Source organism: Manis javanica, chromosome 13 (genome assembly GCF_040802235.1).
Source record: "Manis javanica isolate MJ-LG chromosome 13, MJ_LKY, whole genome shotgun sequence".
NCBI classification, from domain to species: domain Eukaryota; kingdom Metazoa; phylum Chordata; class Mammalia; order Pholidota; family Manidae; genus Manis; species Manis javanica.
Window position 1 is genome coordinate 85,045,510 of NC_133168.1, and position 26,843 is coordinate 85,072,352.

The 26,843-nt window shown below is 48.4% G+C and overlaps 1 protein-coding gene across 3 annotated transcripts; it reads left to right on the forward strand.

Annotated features, from left to right (window-relative positions):
- Window positions 1-50: 50 nt before the first annotated feature.
- Window positions 51-24,939, forward strand: URB2 (URB2 ribosome biogenesis homolog). Of its 3 annotated transcripts, none has more exons than XM_073219973.1 (11): window positions 51-192; window positions 1,119-1,198; window positions 2,143-2,281; window positions 3,712-3,888; window positions 6,239-9,566; window positions 11,939-12,099; window positions 13,847-13,957; window positions 15,397-15,639; window positions 17,954-18,041; window positions 20,590-20,729; window positions 24,051-24,939. In XM_073219973.1, the coding sequence occupies exons 3-11, from the start codon at window positions 2,156-2,158 to the stop codon at window positions 24,246-24,248; spliced, it is 4,572 nt and encodes a 1,523-aa protein (XP_073076074.1). In that variant the 5' UTR covers window positions 51-192; window positions 1,119-1,198; window positions 2,143-2,155; the 3' UTR covers window positions 24,249-24,939. The 3 variants fall into 3 exon arrangements, with proteins under 3 accessions (XP_073076074.1, XP_073076076.1, XP_073076075.1); XM_073219975.1 differs by having other exon boundaries at window positions 1,119-1,185; XM_073219974.1 differs by lacking the exon at window positions 51-192 and adding an exon at window positions 287-311.
- The last annotated feature ends 1,904 nt before the right edge of the window (window positions 24,940-26,843 follow it).

A 26,843-nucleotide genomic window follows, 5' to 3' on the forward strand; every position in this document is an offset into this window, starting at 1 on the left:
GCGATGTCTGGCGTGCGCCCCGCCCCGCCCCGCCGCCAGCGTCGGGCGGAAGGACGCGGCGGGCCACGTGGTGGGTGCCGGGCGTCCGGGCAGCTGCTCGGTCCCGCGTGATGCCCGCTCGCGCCGGCCTCGGGGGCGCTCGGCAGCCGGGGACCGCCGGCAGGGGATCCCTTACCTGGGGCCGGCCTGCAGGTGAGTGAGCCCCCACCCAGGGCCGGTCCTTAGTGACCCCTTACCTGGGGCCGGCCTGCAGGCGAACCCCGACCCAGGGCCGATCCCGAGTGAGCCCCTTACCTGGGGCCGGCCTGCAGGCGAGCCCCGACCCAGGGCCGATCCCGAGTGAGCCCCTTACCTGGGGCCGGCCTGCGGGCGAGCCCCGACCCAGGGCCGATCCCGAGTGAGCCCCTTACCTGGGGCCGGCCTGCGGGCGAGCCCCGACCCAGGGCCGATCCCGAGTGAGCCCCTTACCTGGGGCCGGCCTTGTATGCGCTCCTTACCCAGAGGATGCCCTGCAGGTGAGCCCCCACCCAGGGCCGGTCCCGACTGAGCTCCTTACGGGGATGGCTGCAGGTAGGCCCCTACTCCGGGCGGGGCTTCAAGTGAACTCCTTACTTGGGCCGGCCTTCCGCCCCCCGCCCCGCGGCCCCTATCGCCGTTAGGCCCCCGGGGGGGCCCCTTACCTGGGGCCACACTCCCTTCCTGGACCCAGCTCCTCCTGTGGTCAGTAAGGGCTGGGCGGGAGCCCAGTGGGCTCACTCCTTGGACCTCACACATCGCTGGCTGCTCTCTCCTGATTCTTTTTTACTTGGCCTCTTTCTACTCCGCGGAATTCCAGCGTAAGCGGTCTTTGCGGAAGTTCCAACCGGGCTTGGCTGTCCGCATGGGGCTTTGCACACCCAGTGGGAAGACGCTCGCCAGAGAGCCGAGCGGTGGGAGATTCCAGCAGGTGTCTGGGCGTCTTTGTAGCCAATTCTGCAAATACTTAAGTACTTTGTAGCTGTGACGATGACGTCTGACATCGAACTTAGAAGTTAAATATGTCCTTGTTGATGGGTTTTGGGCGTTCTGACAACATAGGACAGCTGACAGCCCTGGGGTGTTCTTGTTCTCTGTACTAGGTTGAAGGATAACCTGCTGAATGTAAGCGCCCCTCATCCGACGTTCGCACCTTCTTACCTATTGAGAGTAAGTTCAGAAGGTAGGTTTCTAGGATTTCAGGCCCCATACAGTTAAAAAATGCAAGTCGTCCAGTCCTCAGTACAGCAAAAAAAAATTTTTTGACAGTATTTATAGGACAGTTATGGGACTGCAATCTTTTTTTTGATATTTCCCTTGTCCAATTTTTTATATATGATAATGGTATTTCTGTATAAACTATCATGAAACTTTATCTTTTGAGGAACTGACTTGTTTACTTTTATATAATGAAAAAGACTTAATCTGGTATGTTTCCCCTTTTTACTATGACTTAGGAAACTCAGACTACCTTTACCTCAATTTATATAGGTAGTTGGTGTGTGTTCCTTCCTTCTTTAGTCATGATTTTATTGTATTATATTTTTATAGTCTTTATTGTGCAGCTGTATTTCCTGTAGTCTCTGGAAGCAGTGTGTGTTTAAACTTTTTCATTAAGTGAATAAAGTAATCTTGGGAAGTTACTGTTGTAGCTGAACAGTATTTCTGTTGGGACTGGATTTATACTATATTTCTTTTTTACTTGGAGAAATATTACTTTTTCCAAATGTTGCTTATTTATCTCCGAACTGTTTAATGGAGTTGGTCCAATACATAATACATAGTGTATTTCAGAGAATTTGTGCAAAATGTTTTTCAATCTGAAACCAGGTGTGAATGAATCTCCTTTCATAAATAATTTGAACACTGATCACAGCAGAAATACTCGTGCGTGTGTGTGAGATCCATCTCCTGCCTGCTTTTGTCTGGATTTCTCCCAGAAAATTCATGGCGTCAAGCTTCTCACATATAGATAGATGTATGACCACAATTATACTGATGTGTTTTTATTAATTCAGCTTTTTAAAAGGAATATATATTATGTACACAGTAAGATAACATAATGTTCATTTTCTGGTGCCTGTTGAATCTGACCTTAATATTTTTTCTATTGTTTTTAAATGATAGATAAAGTATAGCAATGGCTGCTATTTATTCTGGCATTTCCCTGAAGCTTAAAAGCAACACAACTTCCTGGGAAAATAAGCTGAAACTAGCTCACTTTGCTTGGATTTCCCACCAGTGTGTTCTTCCAAACAAAGAACAAGTAAGTTTAATGTGAAAATTCCATTTTTACAACTTAAAGTAATTACCACTTGTGTAGATCGTGTACTGACATTTACTTAAAATTTAAAAGATCAGAGAAAATGTTCAGGAAGGAAACATGGTTGGAAGTTAAAAGTAATGTCAGTGAAAAAAATAGGAGTCAGGTATTTTGTTAACGTTTTTCTGTTATAAAAACCTCAGCAATTCTTTTATGTTTGGAAACCTCACTTATATTATGAAATAAGTATATGCGTCATTTAACAGATTGATAAGTAGGTTCCAGAAGTAAGGTTCTGCATCTGTTGGTAGTTTCATTTGTTTGTAAATCCAAAATGAGGTTCCCCAAGCAATTGCTTGTCAGTGCAGTCTTTGGAATTTGTTGAATTAAAGGTTGGGAAGTAGAGAAGCTTTAGTATTTAGTATAAACCATTCTAGAAATAAATGAGGGGCCAGGAAAGGCATGGCTTTTTTTTCACATTTCTCAGGCTTGTTTGGCTAAAAAATACTGTTTATATAATAGAGACACTAGTATGGGAGCTCATGAAATTGGATTAACATGCACCCATATGCTAGTGTTAAAGAAGACAGCCCAAAATGTGTCACAGGTGGGTAACATCCACTAGGAGGCTGAAGTAAGTGTGTCGGTGATGAAGTACGCCACTACATTGAGTAGTTTCTCGACATGGCTGCACCTGAGAGTCCTCCTGGCTGCCTGACAGTCACCTGGCAAGTGCTGTCAGAGGAGAGGTGAAGGGGCCAGTCGGGGCGGGAAGTCCGGTCTCGGTGTCCACTCTTCTTACTCCGAGGAGGCTTTGCCTTTGGGAATCGTCACTCTTGTGGACCGCAGTTCTGATATTGTGAGTCGAGGCCACACCATCTCCTTGTTCATGAGTGAGGACACATCACAGTAATGGACACTGTATGTCCGCCTCTCCTTTTTATAAAGCACTTGTGTATTATGTCCCAAAAGACAGTCTCTGTCTTCTGGATGAGATAAATACAATTTAGGGGTCAAGCGATGAGTGGCATGGGAATCCAGGACACAGGCGCCTGTCTTTTGATTCTGCATTTTTCTTTTGTGCGATTCATCTTTTGGCTATTTTGAGCCATCACTGTGCCTCTAACTTTTGAAATTTAGTGTAATGTCAAAGAAGTTAGAAGGGACTGTTAAAGAGTTTCATTTGAAACTTTTCTTTTGGCCCCAGATGAAGAAAAGATTTTTTTTTCTCTTTTTATTCTTTAGTGATAAACATTCTAAGATGCCAAAACATTGATGTAATGTAAAATTACCAAAGGTAAGTTTTAAAGGGGAGTTTTTCCCCCTGGCAATTGAATTAAGTTATGCATGGACTCTCCCTATAAATGTCCAGGGTTTTTCTTTCTGGGTAAGGAAATTCATCTATTTTCAGAGTATATTTCTTCAATCTTCAGGTATTACTTGATTGGGCAAGACAGTCATTGGTTGCATTTTATAAGAAAAAACTTGAACTGCAGGAAGACATTGTTGAAAGGCTTTGGATCTATATAGATAACATTCTACGTAGCAAAACATTACAGAATCTCCTCAAGAATGGGAAGACAATTAATCTGCAGATTTCCCTTGTTAAGGTAATTAACAGTTTTCTGTGTTGTCCCCTATGTGTTGCACACATCTCTGTTGATTTTCTGTTATATCTGAAGGCTTGTTTTAGGGTTAATTTTATGAAGATTCCAAAACTATAAAGGTAAGGAGGAGAAGGAAATAATGTTACTAGCATTGTAATAATGACTGTACTTACTGAGTGCATATTGTATGCTCTACACAGTGCTAAGCACTTTGTCATTTAATATTCAAGAAAAGTGCTTGGGACTATTTCATAAAATCATTGGTTAGCTTTTTTCTTTTATCATTAAGGTATCACTGATATGCAATCTTATGAAGGTTTCACATGAGCAACATTGTGGTTTCAACATTCACCCATATTATCACGTGCCCCCCACACCCCATTTCAGTCACTGTCTATCAGTGTAGTAAGATACTAAAGAGTCAGTACTTGTGTTCTCTGGGCTGCACTGCCTTCCCTGTGACCTACTTATATTGTGAGTGCTAATTATAATGCCCCGTAATCCCCTTCTCCCACCCTCCCCATCCACCATCCTCAACCCCTTCCCTTTGATAACCACTAGGCCCTTCTTGGCTAGCTTTTTTTTTTTTTTTTAAGTAAAATAAGGTTTAATAGATATGTAAATATTTATCAGGGTTTATTGTATAATCAGGCAATTGCATAGTACATACTAACAAGTATTACTGAGTTTAAGCAATAATTATTTTCTAAAAATTACAATTTAGAATGCTCATATTCATTTAGAGCATCCTTTTAGATACCCTTGGTTAGTGAACAGAACCACATTTTATTTTTTAATTTTTTTAATTTTGATATCATTAATGTCCAATTACTTGAACAACAACATGGTTTTGGCTAGCTTTTTAATTGGAAAAGGTAGCCAGTAAATTTTGCTAGTTTGTGATTTCGTTCCCCCCACCCCTTTCTGTTCGCCTGGAGGGATATCAAAGGCCAAAATCTGGATAGGAATTTCCACAAAGATTTTGACTCAAAGTAATTTTGAAGCCTCAGATCAGAATTATGACCTTCAATTGTCAAAACTTGAGTATTTTGAAGTACTGTGAAAATAGTGGTTGACAATAAAAAGCACCAATAATGAGCACTTAGTGTGTGCCAGGCTCAGAGAGGTTAAGGAGCTTGCAGTAGGTCACACAGGTAGTAGGTGGTACAGCTTCGATTTGAACTTAGATCTGCCTGCTTATAAAGCCTGTGCTGTTCACCACCACACTACACTGCCTTACATGCATGAGCATGTCGGCAGAAAGAGAAAGTAAAGGCTGGTAAGAGAAAAATTAAATCCTTGGACTGCCTAATGGTTAATAGGTTTTAGTGTTTCTTGAAACTATGTTCTAAATTATATGTCACTTTTTAAAATAATAGGCCAGTGGTCATCACCAGAGTGGGTTATTCTGGAAGGTCCTTTAGGTGTATGGAAAGATAAGCTTATGATATCTCTGTATGTGTAAGAAAAAGTCACATTTTAATTTCTATCATGCTTTATTAGTATTATAGTACATGCATACAGTTTATAAATAAATTACCCTTGTTGGGTATAGATGTGGAAAAAGTTTTATAGATGAGTATGTAATCAGAAATATTTGGAGATCATTGTAGCAGAGCATTGGCATTTAAGTATTTGACATTTTTGTTTCAGCTTTTCCATAGCCAGGAGCCATTTGAAGTGAGCTAATACCTGTGTCATTGGGCTGCTGAAATGGAGCACCCAGGATAAATTTTATTCTCAGATGCTGTAAAGCTGGGAACAAGTGACTTTGTGTATATGTGAATTTTGGAGTCTACCTGGCCCTCTTAATTTCTGGTTGTGAATTTCAGAATATTGGACGCAACAGGCTGGGTTTGCTGTATAATACGTAATAACTGGCAACATTTGCTTTCCTCTTTTAAGGGTGCCCTTGGCTTTAGTTTTTAAAATAGAAATAGTGTCATTGACTATGAAAATGTATCTTGGAACTACAGGATCATAACCCAAAGCCACTGTCCCTCCACCTGTAGTGTCTAAGCTAAGTCTCAGGTTTATGATCTAAGTGGTTTTTGGAGTTTGAGTGTCATAAAAGCCAGCTCTGTAAAAAAGGGGTAGCAAATTCACACAGGCACTGATCCCATTTCCCAGTTTATATCAGTAGGAGACGGACGTGTGAGGGGATCAAAGCAGGCCCTCTGCCTACCTCTGGTGTATCAAGCAGATGTCAGTTCCATTTAGATGTGATGACCTGGGCAGGTCTTTTTCCTCAAGATGAGAGCAAGGAGTGAGGTTATCGATCCTGTGGTATTTGTGTGTGTGTATGTGTGGGTTTTGGGTGAGTAATGAGCTTGCTTGCTTTCTTAATGCTCAGATCATTAATGAGAGAATAGCCGAGTTCTCTCTTCCGGGATCCCCGAGAAACATTAATGCTGTGCTGAGCTGTTGCCAGACCATCCTCTCGACTCCTGCCCTTGCTGCCACCTACACGGCCAGGCAGGAGCTGACAGTGGCTTTGCTGAGCCAGCTGTGCTGGCTGGCCTGTCGGCAGTCAGAAGGAGCCGTGGCAGCCCAGTTATTTGAGGTCATCCACCTGGCCCTTGGTCGTTACCTCTCCATCCAGCAGCAGCAGGTCAACCCAAGACGTGCCTTCGGGGAGGTGACCGGACACCTGCTCCAGCCCTGCCTGGTCCTGAGGCACTTACTCTTGGGGGGCACGTGGACGCAGGCCGGCCAGGGTCAGCTGCGGCAGGGGCTGAGCCGGGATGTCAGGAGCCAGATCGAGGCTGTGCTCAGAGGTGGCGTTTTTCAGCCTGAGCTGCTGTCATCCTACAAAGAGGAGCTCTTGGACCAGCAGCAAGGTGACGCGAAGATGGGTGTCATGAAGAATCTGTTAGCGCCCATGGACACTGTGATCGCCCGGCTGGCAGACGCCGGCCACTGTGAGCCATCCCTTCATGCCGCCGTTGTTGCCAGTTCCGTGGCTTTGCTGTATAAGCTCTTTCTGGATTCTTACTTCAAGGAGGGAGCCCAGCTCCTCTGCTTCCAGGCGCTTCCCAGGCTGTTTGGCTGCTTAAGAATCTCGCACCTGCCGGAGGGGCAGATGCAAGCCCTCTCCACCTCCGACTGGACGGCGGAGCTCCTGGTCGTGGAACAGCTGCTGACCTCCGTGGCCGACAGCAATGTCTACAACATAGCTGCCGACAGGATCCGGCACGGTGAGGCTCAGTTCCGCTTCTACCGCCGTTTGGCCGAACTGCTGATAAACCACCCACAGGCCCCCTTGCCCGCCTGGTTCCGCTGCCTGAAGATCTTGATGTCTCTGAATCATTTGATTTTGGAGCCGGACCTGGACGACTTGTTGGCTTCCACCTGGATCGATGCTGAAGTAACAGAGTTCCGAACCAAAAGAGCCCAGGAGGCACTCATCGGCACTCTCTTCCAGACATATGTCAAGCTCAGACAGGTGCCGCGGCTGTTTGAGGAGATTTTGGGGGTGATCTGTCGTCCGGCCGCCGAGTCGCTAAGGCAGCCTGTGCTGGCCTCAGGCCCCTCCGCGGCACTCCGCCAGTGCCTCCTGGAGTTGTCTCCGAGTCAGGTCTTAGACACGTGGACCCTTGTGCTGGACAAATTCCAGACTCTGGTCTTGCCTCATTTGCGGGGTGACACCGACATGGCGCTGAAGTCTCTGTCCCTGAGCTCACTGCTGCACTGCATCCTGTTCAACATGAGGAGCCTGGACAGCAGCACGCCCCTGCCCGTCATCAGACGGACTCAGTGCACCATGGAGGGGATGCTCCGAGAGCTGGTGAGGCCCCTGCTGGCGCTCCTCCTAGACCCCCCCCGGGGCCCAGAGCTGGAGCTGTGGCTGCAGAAGGTCGGTGACTCTGTGCTCCTGCTCTCTCACACCTGGGCCCAGGTGGACGCCATGCTCAGTTTAAACTGTAGCCAGTACCAGCCTGTGTCTGGGACCCTTGCAGGTGGTGCTCTAGAGACCTCAAGCCTCCCTTTACCACTCCCAGGTGTAAAGGCACAACACTGGAAGAAGATAGAGAAGTTAACAGCTCGGTTTGACTCTCTTGGCAGGTATTGCTTAGAACAGCTCTATCTGCAGAAAATGAAGAGGACTTTAATGCAAACTGGTTTCCAGTCTGAAGAAGCCCTCCACACTTTGAGATGTGATGCTGCATACATACTTGCTTCTGGCAGAAAACGCCTGGACCAGAGGGCAACAGCCTCCTGGGATGGCCAGGTGGGGACAGTGAATGCACTCACGTACCCTGTAGCACACTGGCACCTGATCGTGTCAAACCTCACAATTTTACTACCCTATCTTTGTGCAGATGATGTACGATACCTGGCCAGTGTCCTGCTGAGAACTTTACCAATGAGTAGAGCCCAGGAATTCTCAGCAGGCGAAGAGCCAAACATCACACTTGAGAAAGCCTCCCAGGCGGTCCTTCACAGCCCTTTCTTTCCAGAAATGCAGGCCCTTCATTCTGCTTTCTTAACGTGCATAGCGGCACGATGTGCTGATGTTCTGTGTTCTGGCATCCAGAGTGACCCGGGTCTTCTCCGTCAGCAGCTACCCTGGCTTTTTGAAAAGGGCTGCATGGCTGTGACTCAGTGGGAAAAGAGATTTGCAGAAGTGGGACCCGCAGGTGAAGAACTAAGAGGAGAAATTGCCCGAAACTTACTGTCCTTGGTCAAGAGCGACTTCCCCATCCAGCTGGAGGGAGAACAGTTAGAAAACATCCTGGGGCTTTTGGACATTGTTTCTGCTCTACGCCTGGACAGCCTCTTGACTCCCCATCATGTGCATTATTTTCTTCTCTTACTGGCCATGGCCATCTCCAAGCTAGGGAGCTCATGCTCCTCTTCACTGATGCTCAAGTTTTTGACGACTTGCTACTGGCTTCTTGGCTATCTGCAAAGAGGAAGAAGTGCCCGAGCAGTGCTCAAAGTCATGTATGCTAGTGATATTTTCGAGATCGTACTGACCTCATTGCTCAAAGCCAGTAGTAGATTTCTTACTGACCTGGATGGCCCTTGTTGGCTGGAATTCCTGCAAGTGGTAGGGACCTTTTTAGAACAGCTAATGCAGATGCTCATTCAGGTGAAGCTCAGCCTGGTGCTCAATTTTGGGAAAATCATCACCTTCCTCTCAAGGATGGACACTGAAGCCACATCAGGCACACAGCTGGAAAATGAGAATCCTCTGGGCCAGCAACTCCTTCTGGTGTCTTTAACCAAGTTGTGCCAAGTCCTGGGGCCTGTTGTCAGGAAGCGGAAGCAGCAGCACGAGGCCCCGGACGCGCTGCCTGAGCTGCTGCGGCAGGCTGTCCTCCAGACGGGAGGCGTGCTCCAGCTCTGCTTGGCCCGCGGGGCCCCCAGTGGGTGCCTTCCTGCCGCCTTCGTCTTGTCTGTCAGCACGCTCTTGGAAGCAGACGTGGGCCAGGGCTGCGGGCACAGAGGAACGGAGATTTCCCAAGTGACAGACGGGGTGCAGCTCCCCCGTACCGCCCTCTACCAGGGAGTTTACTCTCGGATCCTGTCGGAGCTGCCAGCTCTGGCAGAAAGCACTCCATCTTTCCAGGCAGCCATGCAGTTTTTAACTCAATTTCTTTTGGCCCCAGACCTGCACCCCAAGAAGGAGTCTGTGTTTGCCTCCATGTTTCATTCTATGAGAAAAGTTCTTGCAGGTAAGCTGTTCTCTCTTGTCCTGTACTGTGGAGCTTTTGGTAAAAGCTAGTCAAGCAGCCAGCAAGGTGAGCTGAGCGCCCCACCCCTGCCACTTTGGGGCAGGTGTTTGTTTCATAAGGTGTGGCATGTGAGCGGTGAGGAACCCTCCCTGCCAGGAGTTCCTTTATAGTATGTGCATTCTCTGCAAAATTTTTTAACACCCCCCCCTTTTTTTTTAACCTCGATCTGTCCTGGGCCCAAGTGGGCAACATGGATAATTTCATCCTTAATTAGCAGGCTCTTCTGTGTCGGATCTTCAGTGCTGTCAATTGACCAAAGAAAAATATGAAACCTGCCAACTTGAAAAAAAATGCAAATGACCTACTTTATAGGGAGCCCCATAGGATTCCTTGAAGGCAGAATTTCAACCCTAGTCTCAGGGCGGCATCTGGCCATCAAGCAGGGCACAGCTGCTCACTGGGCCCAGCTCGGCCTGGGCTGTCTGCTCGCCCCTTGTTAGAGGTTAATGGGCCAGATTTCATCCCTAATGGTTTCACAGCTTGAGTTTGTCTTCTCTGGTTGCTGGGAGTGGAGGTTAGTTAGGACCGCCCTTCGAGATGAGGTTGGGGGAGGTCCTTCAGCCAAGCCTAACCCTCAGGGCACTCGCCAACTTCCCTGGTGCCAGTGGGGAAGCTGGGCGGGGCGAGGTGGGGCCACACATGTGTCCAGAGCAAGTGGTACATGGGGCCTGTAGGAAGGAAGGCCACCTGGTCTGCCCGGGCCCAGCTGGGACCAAAGGGCTATGGTCCGAGTAACCCTGCTCTTCTGGCAGCCTCTCCACCTCTGCCTCGATGGCGGAATGACCAGAAGGCCGTGGTGCCTCATTCTCAGGGACAGGGCACAGTGTTCACCCTAACGGGGGCTGAAACCTAGTCTTTTAGTAACTCTGGTTCCATGTTCTGTGTGAGTGTCCTGATAAATGGGCAGCTGGTGGTCTGGCCGCTCTGCCCCTCTGTCAAAGAAAACAATGTGTCCTTTTTCCCCTCCAACGCTTGTGAGTTGTGGGGGCCTCTGATTCACTACCGTGTGTCCCTGCACTCATGGTGCCTCTGACCGCAGGGATGGGGCCTTGGTTGGAGGGGACATGAGGCCAGCTGCCGCTGACCCCTCAGACCGTGTGCCCAGGTGTTGCCAGCGGGTCCTGGCCTGGTGTACATGGGCTGCTAGACTCTGCCTTGAGAAGGTATCACAGTGGCCAGAAGTCTGGAAGTGGTGCTGAGGGAGGGGTGGCCCGAGGCCTGGGTGGGACAGGGTTGGGGGGTGTCACTGTGGCCGCGAAAACCCGCCTGTGTTCTTGGGTGATTCGGTAGGTTTCAGCTCGTAAAAACGAGCATTTGTAAGGATTGCTTCCTGACAGGAGACTGTCTCAATTCAATGACAAGAAAAACATTCAAAAAATGCTTCACATATATGTGGAGCCATATCCTGCTCTGGAGGTTAATGAAGTGTTGATCTTGACACAGATTACGTAAATCCCAGGAAATGCTCCCGAGTGCCTGGGACTGTGGGACCGTGCCCTGGGAGGCACCCGCAGGCCCAGCCCGGGTAAGCAGAGACTTGGCAGGGCGGGGGGCTCGTGCTGTGTTCTATGTGGTAGGCACCGCTCTGCTGCTGCCACAGGAGCTACACCGTTGGGCCTGTTTCACCGATGAGGGACTTGAGCCTCAGACATGACTCCAAGGTCCTAATGACTTGTGGGAGACCTGGACCTAGATCTTTCTCTCAAAGCCTTTTGTCCCCCGCCATGCTGAAGGTGGTAAACAAAGACGGGGCCGTGGGAAGGTGTTCTGGCAGGTCTGCCAGGCTGGTCTGCCAGGCTAGCCCGCAGCTGGAGAGGGAGCGAATCACACTCCCAGGGTCCTTGAGGGCCCTGGCTTTGAACTGTGCTGTGAGGCCCTGCCCCGGAGGACCCTGGGACCTCTACATCACCGGGACAGCTGGATGACCGCAGCCGGTCTGGAGAGATATTTAAATCTCTTTAACCTTCCCATCTGTCTAAAAGGACCACCCCCCTGTGGAGACCCTACTGATTTTATAAAAGAATACACAGGAAGTAGGAAAGAGCATAAAGGGAGTAGCAGTCACCTTTCCCTGGGGGTCCAGAGACAATACCTTCTAGAGGTCTTCGCCATCACCCTCGGCCTTCCCTGCACTGTGCAGGTGCGCGGTGAGCTGCACCAGGGGGCACGTCATCTTCAAGAGTGCTGTTTGACCTGGGCCACGAGCACCCCGTGCGCCCTCCATGGTGACTGTGCCAGCACGTGGCTACTCTGGTTTATTTCACCAGCCCCGCCTGTCACGTCTGAACAGTTTTTGTTTGTTTTCTAATCAGATCCTGCTATTCCGAGTCAGGTAATTCAGGACATCAAGCCTCATCTGAGAGTCCTTGTCACCCACATGTTAGAGGTCGGGACGACAGAGGACTTCAGGGTGGTGATGCGAAGCATCCTTCAAGGGCTGGATGTCAGCAACGCGTGGAAGGCAGATCTGCCGGTGGGTGGCTCCTTTCTGCCCCTCTGGGGCGGGCCCAGACGTGGTCCTGGCTCAGCTGGGAAAACTGAGCTGACATATGGTGCGACTTGTAAAACCAAACACACAGAATCAATCAGTAGAGATGATAGGTAATGGGGGAGTTGACAGAAGGAGCTGTGGCCCCTGCAGAGGCCTCCGCTTCAGTGCAGGGAGGCCTAATCTTCCAAAGTGGAGCCTTTTCAGATTACAGCCGTATGTACTTAGTATGAGATATACTCGGAATGTTGACATGTAAAGAAGTTAAATTCTACTCATTTTTTGTTTGAGACCTTTCTCGTCATACTTCTTGAAAAGCTATACTGTATTCGGTGACCTAGCCTGGATCCCATGTGAGGCTTTCTCAGGTCAGGGGCCGCCTTTGGTCCTTCCCACATCAGGTCTTTAGTTGCTGCTAGTAAAGCCCTGTGTTTGCATGTAACGGTACACGTTTTGGAGAGCATCTGCGTGGGGCTTTCTTGCTGGGACTCCATCCTCTGATGCCCTGTGCACTGGACCTGACTGATTGTGTCTTTGCTCACACAGGAAGAAAAGGCCGCAGAGCTAAGTATCTCAGGGTCAGGATTACAGCCCAGTTCTTCCAGTTCTGGGCTTTCTTTGCCTGATGAGTGGCTCCTTGACGGCTGATTATGATGGGCTTTGATTCGAGTGGGAGGAGAACTGGAGAGGGCGATGGGGGTCGGGGTGGGGCTGGGGGAACCCGCACCTCCTGCACGAGGGCACGGGGCGAGGCCAGGCCAGGGCCCTTCTCTGCACCACCCCTCCCTGTCCCCGGGCACGCACCCATGTCTCTGGCAGTTTTCACGGTGCCTGTCTGCATCACGATTGGGCCCCAGCTTTGAGAAGGCTCTGGGCTTCCCTTCCATGAGCCCAGATAAAACAAACCATAAATTCTGTTGAAACCAGCCAGGATTAATGGACTAGGTGAAGTTCAAGTTGGGCCTTCAGTGATGGGCAGGGCTCGGTGGGTGGCCCAGAGTGGGGAGGCATAGCTGGGGAGACCGGGAGGCAGGTGGTGGGTGCACAGGAGGGGCCCGCTTGCAGGCCCTTCTAAGGGACGTGTCCTGCAGGTGAGTGGGAGGGTGGGGCTGGCTCAGGGGAGGGTGGTTGGCTGGCAGGTGGCATTAGGGATGCGGCCGGCCAGAGAGGGGAAACCAGAGCCGAAGGCAGAAGCCGGAACTCTGTGGGTCCACAGTGCTGGGAGGAGGATGAGGCTGGCGTGAGATTGAAGTTGGTGTGAGATGCCCTGCAGCTCAGGCATCTATGGGCAGGGGTGTCCCCTCCCCGAGGCCTAAGGCCGCCACTGTGTCTCAGTGCTGACCCGATTTGCTGGCCCGCCCTTCCACCAGGAGCATCTGTCACTCATGCTCAGGCGGCCACGGCCAGGCCCCCTCCTGGCGGGATGGGGTCTCTGACTGGGCGGCTGTGCCTGTCGCGGCCTTTATCTCACTTCCTGGCACACTTACACACCTGGTTCAGTGAGACGCCCCTGAAGAGGCCCTTATTTTGCCACAGTTCTGCTCATCTTACCATCGACTGCCTGACCGCTCCTTGGGATTTCACCCCAAGCGGGTCTTGTGTGAACCCCCGGCCTCCCTGTTCCCATGGGCTCTGCTTGGCTGTCTCAGCCCTAGTGCCTGGGCTTCTCCCCACGATGGGGCTCTTGCACGAGAGGTGGCCCTTTCTGGTGAGTGCCCTCCCTCTCCCCTAGGCCATCCTGTCGGCCGTCACTCTGACCAAGCTGCTGCTGAGCTGCCCGCTGGAGGGAGAGAATGCACGTCTGTTCTGGCAGGTGTGCCCCCAGGTCATCACTGCTCTAACCGTGAGTACCCTCTGGAGGCCCGCCCCGGCTCTTCAGCCTCCTCTGGGCAGACTAGGGGCAGCTCCTGCCACTCTCTGCCTTTGCACAGTGTTTCTGGAGCTGTGTCCTGGAATGGCTGTGAGCATGTGTCCTGTCCCACTGGTACGGGGGAGCTGTGGGCAGGTGTGGGGGGCAGTAAGGCTGTCAGACAGGCAGTGATGGGGGGAATGAGGGGCCTGACTGAGGCTACGCAGGAGGCCAGTTTAAATGAGATGAGATGCAATGGAATTCTGGGGCTTTCTTTGTCCCCACAGAATTCTCTGGTTAGTTGAGTGAATTCATTCATTTTAGGAGCATGTGGGTTGGTGTTCAAAGTCTGTGATACAGTGAGAAAAAATGGCTTTATAGAACCAGGAGGCAGTGTTGCAGACAAGAGTATAATAATCCCACCCAAACATTAAATTTTGGCACCTGGTGAATAGCCACAGTAGTTACATGACTTTTTGTTTCATTGGCCACAAACCCAGCTCAGGTTGGGCTCATTACCCTGGCAGATCTGCCGCCATGGAGCCCTGTAGCAGCGTGCTTCACCTGGATCTGAAAGCGCAGTCTGTTTTGGCATCATTGCCAGACCTCATTCTAGCATGTGCTGCCTGAGAGCATTGCCCTCGATTAGCATGTTCTTGGGGCAGAAGGGCCTAAGGAATACACCCGAGGTTCACTGCTTTGTGGTTCCCTGGGGTCTGTATGGGCGGGTGAGCCTCCTCTTCACCTGGAGTGGGGAGCGGGCGTCAGGGCGATGAGTGGGGTGAGAGGGCCCACGTGTGTGGGTTGGTGCTGGCAGGGCGCACAGGGCCACATGCTTCTCAGCAGCAGACCAGCAGCTGCTTAGAGCCTAAAGGGGCCAGCAGGAAGCCAGCCCCCCGGAGGACCAGGGGGAGATGAGCCTGCCGAGTTGGGCCCCCGAGGCCTCGCCAGGGCTGCTGTGGACGCGTGGCGGGGGCTGGGGGACCGGGGGGGCTGCAGGTGAGTTCTCCCAGGTTGCATGGGTGAGACTTTGAGCACCCCTCATCTCGAGTGTGTTCTTCATTCTCTAGAAAGATAACTGCACCTCCTTAAGTAGGGCTGGTTTTTAAGAAATGTGACAAGTGGAATTTAACTACCGACATGTAGAACTAATGAGTATATATATGTCTGATACCAAGTTTTCTTGTTGTAAGAAATTGGGTAAGTCAACTCTCCCGTAAGAAATGGCTTCGCCTCGTGGCAAGTGAATCCAGCAAAATGTGTTACCCTTGGAAACTGAATTTTGGCCTCCTTGTCTCTTCAGGCTGCCCACTTGAGTTCATTTCAGGCATTCTCAGACACTTCGGTTCTGGCTGCTCTCTGCTTCAGGTTTTGAATTATTTCTGTGGAGAAGCACTTCCATTTTCTTTCCTTTTCTCCTCCTTGTCCTGCAGCTGCAAAGCCGTGAGGCTTGTCGGGAGCAGCCCGCGGCCCTGGGGGTGGTTGGGCCCATTCTGGACGTCCTGGCGGTGCTGCTGCGGCGGGGGGAGCACACCATCAGCAACCCACACCACGTCAGCCTCGCCTTCAGTGTCTTGCTCACGGTCCCCTTGGACCACCTGAAGCCGCCCGAGTATGGGAGCATCTTCCTGAAGGTGCACAATGTCCTCTTCTCCATCCTGCAGTGCCACCCGAAGGTGAGGAGGAGAGGGTACCAGGCAACCTTTTCTTTGTTAGCAGCTGCTTGCTGCTTCAGAAACACAGCAGTGCAACCACTGTACTGTTGCAGGATAAGAAGAAAAATGATTTGATAAGCAGATGTTTTGGTTCCAGTAATTTCCGGGGTTTCTTAAGCCCTGAAATGCTTGACCTTCCCGTCAGGCTGTTTGAGCCCCCCTTTGTGGGGGTCTGACACTTTGAACAGTGTTTGTGTACTAGCTGTTAAAGCTCATCAGAAATTATTTCACTTTTGCCGATCTCATGTTTAAATGTCACTCACTTCCTCAGATATCTTCCGGGGTTTAGGGAGTGAGGCACCCAGTGTCCCAGCTTTATAGTAACCGTGCGTTTGCCTCCAACTGAGGTAGGAATGAGTGTCCCACTGAAAAGATGCCGGCTCAGCCGGCGTGTATGGAGCATCTGCTGTATGTCTCGTTTCATCCTTACAACAAGTCTGTAAAGTAGGTGGCGGCAGTGCCACTCTGTTGATAGACTGAGGCTCAGAGCTGCTAAATGATCTGACAGCGTCACCCAGCTGACTCTCAGTCTCAGATTGAGGACTGTGTGTGCCTTTGTGCTGTTCTCACGGTGCCACCGCTATCTGTGTGGTGCCTGGGAACTCACAAATAGGATAAATGCATACATGGGCACATTCAAGTATTTTTAACTGGTTTAATGTTCTAAGAATAGAGACCTACCAGTAATGCAGGTTTTAAAAACGTTCCTCTCTGGCAGAGCAGCGCCTGTGTTCCTGGGCCCCCGCCGGTGCCCCCTCCTTCCGACAGTCCCTTTCTCATGGGTATCTCTGTTGTTCAGTCTCTCCTGGTCATTCGATCTCCATGTGATTGTACAAACTAGATGCAGTACAAGTCACTTACAAACTGGAATTGTCCATCTTGCAAAAGATACAGGATTTCATGCATTTGGTGAAGGTAGTATTAGAAAGCTCTGTATGACTCTGCTGCAAAACCACCAACAGATGACCATTTGGCAGAATTAGGCCATTTAATAAAAGGAGAAAATTGACAAGGATGATGGCATGCTATTGCAATAAAGAATGATATGACTCTCATACTGCCTGTGGGGTAGAGTGGGCCAAGAGGACCCCGTGCAGTGTATGAGCATCATGTTGGCGGTGTATGTAGTAGGTCTGCGCTGGTAAAAGCACCGCGCCAGCATGTGCTCAGATGAACTGAAAAGTGACAGCATGATGCCGGCCCGGCCAGGGAACCCAGCAGATCAGCAGCCCATCCTCATTTTGCAGATGAGGAAATGGGCACAGAAAGGTTGGGTAATCTATCCAGGATCACATATTAAGCCAGGGTGTAAACTCACATTTCTAGCCCTGGGTATGTGTGTTTTTAATTAATATGATAGCAGAGGATTAACGGAGGTTCTTGGGAAGTTTGATGAAGCCCTGGAATATCTTTGCAAAAATGACCTCTTTCAGAACATACTTGCAAAGTTGATAATTTGACGTAAAGAATGTGACATTATACTGCTAAGAATTTGGTTGGATAAATTATACCAAAGGAGAGAATCCCAACACTTGATTCACTCTTTGTTCATTCTGAGAATCAGAGCAGTGCTGTCCGGCAGAGCATGCGGGGGTGTCGGCTTGTTCTGTGTCTGCATTGTCCGCAGTAACCATTGGCCACAGGTGTCCTGACTACTTAGCATGGGATCTAGGAAATGAATTTTAATCATCATTGATTTACATTTAAGTAGCCACATGTGGCTCGTGGCTGCTTTATTGGACAGTGTATCTATCCGTCTGGTCACAATCTAAGGATGGTTAAATATAAAAGAATCATGTTTTATAATTTTCGTACCATTTTTCAAGATAAAGTCCCAGCCAGTCGTTTTCACCACTGAAAAATGGAGGTTTTGATCCTCATCTTAAATAAATTTGCTTTATGTAGTGTTTTTTTTTTTCTAGTGCCAGTTGCACTTGAATACATTGGCTATTATTCTTTTTATTATTTATTTTCCCATTTCCAGAATGCACTAGCAACAGCTTACAGTAAAAGACACAGATTGAGCAAATTCTACACCAGGATTACCCCCATTAGATTTCTGAAGTTATGCGGCATGGAAACCCTACCCCAAAACACCGAAACAAATGTCAGTTAAGTAAGTTCCCCAGAAGGTCCAGGCAGAGAGAACTTGCCACAACTGTTGAGCATCGTGATAAAGTTATGAAAGAAAGAAATATGAGTTCCTCTAGAGTAGAGAAACTTGAAATAAATAACTACTAACATTTTTATATGCTTTTGCTTATTATTATTACAGGTAATGCTGAGAGCCAGCCCATCTTTCCTGAGCTGTTTTAATAGATTGGTGTTTTCAGTTATGCATGAAGGGCGGCAGAAAGATAAAGGTAATTCGGAGAAACAGTATCAAACACATGATTTCAAATGTGCTTATCTTGCAGCGTCTCTGGCAACATGTGTTCCTGAAAATAAAACCACACAGTTGAGTCTAAATAAGAGAAACATTCAGGTCATCAAGTGAATACTCAACAATGATTTAAAAAAAATCACACCATCACATTTTTTAGAACTCTACAGAACACTGAATGCATTTTATACTACCTAACTGAAGTAGTTCTTTTTCTGGGTAAATAAAAAAAGGGTCTAGATTCAGGGAATATTTATTCACATATAAAGGGGATATAAAAATGATGACAACCCTGTTCTTGCCCATAAGGAGCCCATAGTTTAACAGAGAAATTGGAAAGGACAGGTTGGTGTTAGAGCTCCTCATTTATGAATGGGAGGCATTTCTGCAGCTCACCCTTCCAGCCTCATCTTGGCAAGGTTGTGTTTGTTTACAGAGAAAGCAAACAGCCATGTGGCAGTAGCACAGAGTATGTGTACAGCTTGTTTTCCAGCCTTGCATTTTGTAGATTCTTGCTAAATTTCTAACTTGGGGGAGAGTCTCATTTAAAAATTTGCACATAAAGTGAGACTGTCTATATTGCACAATTTCCCATTTGCATAGCATGGGGCAGCCATCCTCATGCCATGCGATGTGCTAAGCCTGAGGATTGTGTGTCTGCTGTGCTTGGGGACCACAGAGGGGGGTGTCAGGGATTGGTGGCAGTGCTTCCAGATTGGCTCAAAATAAATGGGTGGTAGTCCACTTGTCGCAATGTGAGGTTCTGACTTTTGGATTTAAGCAGTAGTTACTTAAACCAGGCAACTTTGGAGAAAAGAAAAGGTGTAAAGCTGGGTGATGCTGTCCAAATAATTCTGCCCATTTGGGGATCGACCAGTGGCCAGTTCTCCCATGTGTGGTGCAGACCGCGCATCATGTCGTGTTGTGAATACGTGCAGGAGGAGGATCAGGAACAGGCTCCGTGTCCCAGGCCAACTTGGGTCAGCTGCTGGTGGCCAACTGCAGCTCTGCAGAGGCCTGAGAGCACATCTGAGCTCATCAAGGAGGACTGCCTGTACCGGCTGGCAATGCTGCCTGGACGGGAGCTGGGAGGGAGGCCCAGGCCCCGCCGAGCGGCGGTGGGACCAGCTCCTGACACGTGGCACAGGCGTGTCCTGCATGAAGCTGTGTAGTTGTAAACGTGCCCTTCGTGGTGTGTTCTGAGGGAGCGTGGGGCTCTGCTGCATGCATGCTGGTGCAGCTCAGTTACCTGCTTTCTGATGTATTCGTGGCGTAACTGGGCAGGGCTTTAAGTGTTCACTCTTCTTGTTGGAATCTAATGCAGTCTTTTACGACCATGTTTAAATCTGTGGCTGAAATACCCAGTGCCAGGTATTGATGTTGTGAAGTGCATGTGTGTGTTGAGTGGTCTGAAAAAAGAGAAGAAATGGTCTGTATCAGGTGTCAAGTGCCTTACTCAAGCGTATGCCTGTGGAAATGCCCAGTGAATGTTAGCAGTTCCTGTAATTTCATAAAATTATACTGATGCAGAAAAGTTGCATGTATGTAAGATGTTTGGTGATTCAAGGTGTCAAAAAAAGACGTTGCGGGTTCTGAAAGCCAAGCCTTTTGAGGCACAGTGTATGTGTAACAAACTGCATCTGTTTAAGGTATTTGATTGAGTGAATGTTGAAAGGTAAATACCTGCAGGGAAGCACCACCACGATCGAAACACAGCAGCTGCCTCAGCGCCAGAGACCTCTTCCAGCTGCTGCCCTCGCAGGCCTCTGCCCCGGGCCGCCACCAGTCTGCTTTCTGTTACTGTAGATTTGTTTGCATTTTCTAGAACTTTATCGAAGTGTTACGTGGCCATGCTGCATGGAAGTGGGGAACATACCCTGGCGTGTGTGGGTTTCCCACCCAGGCTCTCATGTGAAGTCGTGCCACCTGGGCTGCGGGGACAGTAAGGCTGCTGGAATTTTTGGGAGGAGTTTGTTAGGAAGGGCCTGGATGGTCTTGGTACCTATAGGTAGAAAGAGGTAGGAACTGGAAATCAATCTGGAAAGACAGGGGTGTATCTAGCAATGATGGTTGAGGCTTAATGTCTACCTGCCTATAAAAGAAAATTCCACACAAACAATTACTGAAATGTGAGGAGGTTAGACATAGTTAGGCCACCTTTGAAATCCTATGATGTCAAAAACCTTTTTTTACAAGAAATTTTCCATTTTTCTCCCATTTCGAGCCCTCCTTGTAGAGATCCATCTCCTTTTAAATACCATGGCAGTTCTAGATTATGTCCTAAAAATCTTGATGGTTCTATTTAGGCTCTTAAAAAATTCCCACGTTCTCTTGAGTATTTCAAGTGTTCATTTGTTTGTGAAATAGATAAGTATTTGGACATATCTATCTGCAAAATAAGCCAATGAAAGAGTCTGGAAAAAAACAGAAGGGTTGATTAATTTTGAGCTGTGTTAAAAGTATAAAATTAAAGGAGTCACATGCACAGTTTTTGAACTAATCAACATGGAAACGCTTTGTTTCCCCAGGCAGCACAGATGACCTGCCGGTGGTCCTCGAGTGCGCCCGCCTGGTGGCAAGGATGTACAGCCACATCGCACTTCAGGTCGAGGAGCTCACGGTGTTCTCACCCTTCCTGGTGGCCCAGTATGTGTCGGAGGTGCAGAAGGTAGGCCGAGCTGACTGGCTCACCACGCGCTCTCGTTTACCGCCTGTGTCACTGGGCTTCTCAACCAGTGCAGCAGATGGCATCTTGGTCCTGACAGTCCTGTGTTGTGGCAGATGGCCCCGTGCATCTGTAGTGTTCACAGCGCCCCCGCAGGGTTAGCATAAGGGCGTTCAAAGGGCCGGTGGTGCCTGGTATGCAGACAGCACTCAGTAATCGCTAGATGTCTCTTCTTGCTCCAGCACAAACGTTGGGCCTGTTTTGGTTAATATCTTGAATAATAAAGGAGATGCAGTGGTACCGGATCTGAGAGCAGGAACTCTTCTAGGACCAAGTAGCCTGGTGAACAGAAAGAGGGGGCCTCTCAGCAGGAGTCCGCAGGTCTCTTGGGGTCCACCATGCTTGTGGCTGTACTCAGACACGCTCAGTAGGTGACGTAGAGGTACCAGCAGATTTGCTGAGCTAGATTAAACAAAATATACTGTCCCAGTTAATCTGAGTCTTTGACTCAATATTCTGGATAATTAATTCATTGTTCAACAGCGATCTCCTTTCGGAATGTCAGGGTGCTATTTTCAAAATTGCACACACCCGTGTGACCTGTAGAGTAAGTCCAATACAGGACTTCATGCCGTCCTTTATTTAAATTGAGTGCCAGTGGCTTAAAGTACAATGTGTTCATGTGTGTACCTATCTCCTTGTGTGCATATTACACACATACAGCTATATTGCTTATACTGTTCCCCATAGAATAACCCCCCTTTTGTAATCTTATAAGAATGACCTTAAAGCCACTGGTAAACTTGTTGCATCAGCATTTCTCAAGGGAGATGAGGCTGAATGGACTTCCTCCGAAGTCCTGGCTTTTATCCTGACCTTGTTTCAGGATGAATTGGTAACTACTAAATAATTTTTAAACCCATTGGCGCTGCTTGGCTTAGCCTGTGGACATGTCCATCGTGCAGGTGGGCCGTTGGCCAGGTGGGAGTTTGGGGGGAAAGCTGCAGGGATTAGCCTACCCCATGGGTGTGCACTGGACCCTCACTGGGCACAGGGCGTGTGAGAGCTGGGGCACACGGACACCCTTTCAGATCATCCCTTGAATGAGATGTGGATGTGGAATTTGTTTTCCCTGTGTTATGTAGCATTTTTATAGAATCTTGGTATTTCCCAAGCACTCAAGTCATTAATATGTAAGCTTTTGCTGAAAGAAAAGCTGGCATTATTTTCTGTTTCTCCAAAGAATAAAATGAGACATGGTAATACCATTTAAGTATTACCCTCAAGTCACTAATTGCTATTCTGAGATAGGAGAGGTCTGTGGTTCTTGGCTTTTTTATTCATGCCTAATTTTTGCTTTCAGTTATTTTTTTTTTATTTTTAATCTTGGGAGCCTTGGGTATTCTCTAAAGCTGCAGCTTGCCCAAGTCCATTGGCAGGACAGACTATGTTTTATCTTTTGTTTCAATAATAAAGAAAATATTCTATACGCATCAGAGGCTTCTACTGAGAGCCATAAATCTTTCTAGACCAGAGACATTTCTTAAGTGCAATTAAATATTAGATGGCAAGCATAGCAAAATAAATCTCCTTTGCATCCCCTCATGTTTCTGAGGGGGATGGGGTCCTGGCAAAGGTCTTTCAGTAGTTGAGCAGATGACCTGGTGGGACTGGCCAGTGGAAGCAGCGGCGCCCGTCGGCCTCGGCCTCCCATGCAGTCATGTCACAGGGGAGGTGCATCAGCAAAACGGTGGTCACTTTTGTCTTTACTTTTACCTGTAGATCAAATTTACAGCTGTCCCTCTCTGTTGGTAGCTTGGAGTAAATAGTCTACTGCTCATCCTGCCTGAGACCCTTTGAAGCTACTTGGAGATGTTTTCATTCAGAGGCCCGTGATCTGAGTATACTGTAGAAAGTGACTGTTTTATAAAGTTGTCTGAAACATACAGGTGCGAGGTGGTTGTGTGGGCACTGTGGGCCTTCCTGTAGCCCCTGAGGTCTGCACTCTGGCCGTGCTTCGCTGAGATGCCGCACGAGGGGTGCCCCCACCGCAGGCCTGCCAGGCCTTCCTCACCTCCTGCGCCTCTGGAAGCAGAATCGTGTGTTCAGTGAGTGAGGATTGAATGAATGCATGATCCGCTAACTTGCAAAATCCTCACCCTGCCAGTAAGATCAGGGCTTCTTTTATTTTCCTTCTGTCCATTTGTCTCATTTGTCCTTCCCCACCCTAACGGCTGTGAAGTCAGACAGCTGTCTGTCCACCTGCGGTCCTCCAGCATTCTTGTCACCTGTGCAACAGCAGCACCATTTAAGATGAGCACCTGTCGGACGATTTTTGAACCATCGTGTGGAAGTGGCCATAGCCGACAGACAGTGTCATCTTAGCGACAGAAACAAATCGCCTCACTAGCAGTGTGCACCCCCCTGTCCCCCCAGTGGTTGCCCTGCTGACTCCGGTGTCTCCTAGTTAATAAAATACATCCTCACTAGAATCTGTGTTACACTCTAGTAGGTCATAAGGACATTAATAAGAATCAGCCAGATGCCAGGCCTGCCGGCTGGAGCCCCCCTCCCTTTTTTGGTTTCAGCTACTGAGGGGTCAGGGTGCTCAGCACTGAGCTCGGCTGAAGCCCGAGTGGCTGTGGCAATGTGAGCAGAGCCTGCTTTTCTGGCTTTCTGGTCTAGATGTTGGTCTGACTCTGGAATGAAAACCTGTGTTGTCCATACCTCTGAGTCAGGGCTGGCCTGCCCGCTCTTCCTGCTGTGACCCCAAATTTCAGTGAATACAGAATTTCTGGGAAGAAATGCATTCTTTAGTTGCAGGGAACCATTCAAGCATTCTGGGCAGTTAGAAATTTGGGTCCCATTGTATGATTGTTGACAGAAATAAAAAGTGTGATCATAAATCACATCTGATGCTGGGCCTAGGATGTGATCTGATTATTAATATGAATCTATCAATGTCTGGAGAGTGTCAGAACCTGCCTGCCTGGTTGGAAGGATTTGATGCGATTGCCACATGGAAGGATTTGACACAATGTGCTGATTTTACAAGATTTTTAAATTTAAAGATTCCAGGTTTTAAATGCCCCTGGTAAACACGCAGACATCCTTTACCAAATAGCAAAGCCTCGCCTGTGATTTTGTGATGTGTTCTTCCAGGTATTTGTTTGCTCGAGTTGGCATCTATTTCCCCAAAATACAAACTTTTAAGATACGAATATTCAATTATTTAAGTTATGTGCAAAATATTTTTAAAGGACTGTCTTCCTCAAGTGGCCTCTGGCTGTTTGCCGTTATGGAGAGATGTGTCCCCCTTTCCAGGTCACCTTGTACCCGGCGGTGAAAAGCCTCCTGCAGGAGGGCATTTACCTCCTCTTGGATCTCTGCATCGAGTCAGACGTGCAGTTCCTGCGGGTGTCCCTGCAGCCAGGGGCGAGGGACGTCTTCAAGGAGCTGCACAGTGACTACCTGAAGCACCACAGGGGGAAACACGAAGGAGAGCCGAGGTACACCGTCTGAGCTGGCGTCAAGAAGTGCAGCCCCTCGCCTGGAAGACTCCGGGTGTTCCGATCCGCGATTCCAGACACGGGACAAACCTCTGGGGTCGTATAATACATACTGTACTTTACAGTCAGGTTTTTTTCACACTGAGTCTTTTTTAATGTAACTTTTCATTCAATAAGCATTGCAGTAGAAGCTTGAAATTGGACCCCGGAATGAGTGAATTCGGTAAAAAATTGCTGGATCTGTGTTGTGGCCATTCCAAATGCAGTTCCTGGTCCTAGTGTTTTGGCCAGGACATTTGATGGGTGTCTCCTGTCCCTGTGGGGAACCGTCTAGAACTTGTTTTTTACTTCAGGTACACAGTTATCTGACTAAGTCCCATTTAAATATCTTTGCCTTTTATATTCTTCAAGTGATGTGGGCAGTATTCTTGAAATTCACCGTCTCTGCCGTCCCTCCGAATGGGTCCTGATGGGTCGGGGGGTCAGAGCTCACCCCAGTGTGGCTCAGGTGCCCCCTCCGGGTGGGGACAGCAGCCCCTTTATGTGGGTAGGCATTCCTTCTGTGTCAGTTCTCATGTTTATTTTGGATTTTTTTTCCCTAGTCAGTCAGAAATATTCTTGTTTTTTTCTTACTACCTAAACAATGTATTTCGCTGTAACAACTTCAGGAAATAAAAATAAAAAGGAAAAAAATTATAAAAACACTCTCTGTCTCAGCTGTCGGATAGCCTCTGTCACCTCCTTTAAGTCCCTTGTCCCTTTGCTGTGCATATGTAGTATAGACGCATATATAAGTACATATATTGTCGCCAAGTTGAATTGTAAAATGCACTATGTTTTGTTTTAGTTACCTTGTTTTCCTGTGTGATAGTTCAGTAATATCTTTGGGTCTATAAAGACATTCAATATAATTTTTAATGGCTGTGCAGTAGTCCATTGAGTAGCTATAGTTGATATTTAATAAATCCACCATGATTTGACTTCAGGATCTTCCCAAATTTCCTTTAACAGATAGTGCTTACAGCTGATTCTTTTCCTTCTATATCTTTATATCCATAAGATGAATTCCCATTAAGTTACATTGCTTATCAAAATAATCCTATTTTTAAGGGTTAATGTATATATATACTGTCAAATTGCTCCCTAGAAAAATATACTGAATATTTTCCCTCTAGTGACTCAACTTTAATATTCCTGATTTTGTTTAATGTTTCTTTGATAGAGAAATGCTTTAATTACTAGGAGATTACATGTTTTTCCTATTTACAAATTCTCCTGATATCCCATTTTTAGTCAGCCAAAATATTGACATTATTTGAAGGGTCATCCCTAAGCAAAAGGCTTCTTTTCACCACTTTCTCAAGTTGTATGATTGGGAAGAGACAACATAAAATGGATTTGTGGCTATTTAAACAAAGAGGCCACTTTTCATTCTTCGAATTTGATTTATTTCTCGATGGCTGACTGAATGTGGGAGATAGTTCTGCTTTGCATGCTAATCCACTTGGTGGAATTCTGTTTCTGTGCCTAATTCCCCATAGGCTCCTCTGACAGAGGTGGAGGACTTTATTTCTTGTGCACAGCTGGAGTTGTGTGTGTTGGAACGAGCCCACGACCTTTCAAGGACACAGGCTGTCAGGTGCAATTAAAAGCACGTTCTTGGTTTTACCCTGTCGGTCAAGTACCTGGACAGGAGGGTCACTGGTCTGGAAGACCCTCTTGGAGTTGTGCCACTTTTTTTCTCTGCTAGAAGTTCACAAAGGCAGGACATGAGCAACAATTCACCTCCTCTCACTGGTTTGGAAGTGAGTGCGGACAAGCGTGGTGCTGCCGGGCTGCCGCTAAAGGCCTCAGCGGCTTGGGAAAGGAGGGCTCTGAAAATTGCTTGGAGGTGCTATGCACAGAGGACTTGCAGCTTCGGGAGGAAGGATGGCTGTGACTCCAGGTCCTGCACGGGAGTTCAGGGGCCATCTCTGCAGTCTTCCCGGTCCTGAGAAAGGCTGTCCTGATTTTCTCATGGTCATTTCCATTTGAACTCTAAACCTCAGGAAAGAGCAGTTTTCAACTCTTATTTTGCCGATTCATGGAGAAGAGGGAGCATTCTTCTTAGTGGTAATAATGAAAGCAATGCTGGGCTCATTTTTATTTTATTAGAGCAGACCTCACGGGTGAGGAGAGAGGCCCAGGACAGCTCCCCATGCAGCGGAGTGGAAGAGCGGGCACTGACCCCTGTTCATTCATTTGATAAGAAGGCATCAGTGTCCCCTGCTCTGCCAGCCACCGGGGCTGCACGCCTGGTTCCCGTGGGCTGCTTTCCAGCGGCGGATGTTGGCAGGGAGCTGTCATCAAATGAGCATGGTCATTGCAGAGGGTGGTTACAGGCCTGGGAGCTGGGAGGGCTGTCCAGGGGGAACGTCTGAGCCGAGACCTGCCCGATGATACAGTGCAGCCATTCGAGGGACAGGAGCTTTCAGGGGGCCAGCTCAGAATTCACCTGTCAGATCAGTGCTAGCCCCCAGCGGGCCCCTGAAGGGAGGGACAGATGTGGCGGGAGTTGGGAGGAGAGAAGCGGCGTGTGGGAGGCTCTGGGGATGTGGCTTTGTGGGGA

Coding starts and splice junctions, on each gene's coding strand:
- URB2 (XM_073219973.1), top strand. CDS start 2,156: ATGGCTGCTATTTATTCTGGCATTTCCCTGAAGCTTAAAAGCAACACA. Junction 2,282..3,711: donor TTCTTCCAAACAAAGAACAA/GTAAGTTTAATG, acceptor TTCAATCTTCAG/GTATTACTTGATTGGGCAAG. Junction 3,889..6,238: donor TGCAGATTTCCCTTGTTAAG/GTAATTAACAGT, acceptor CTTAATGCTCAG/ATCATTAATGAGAGAATAGC.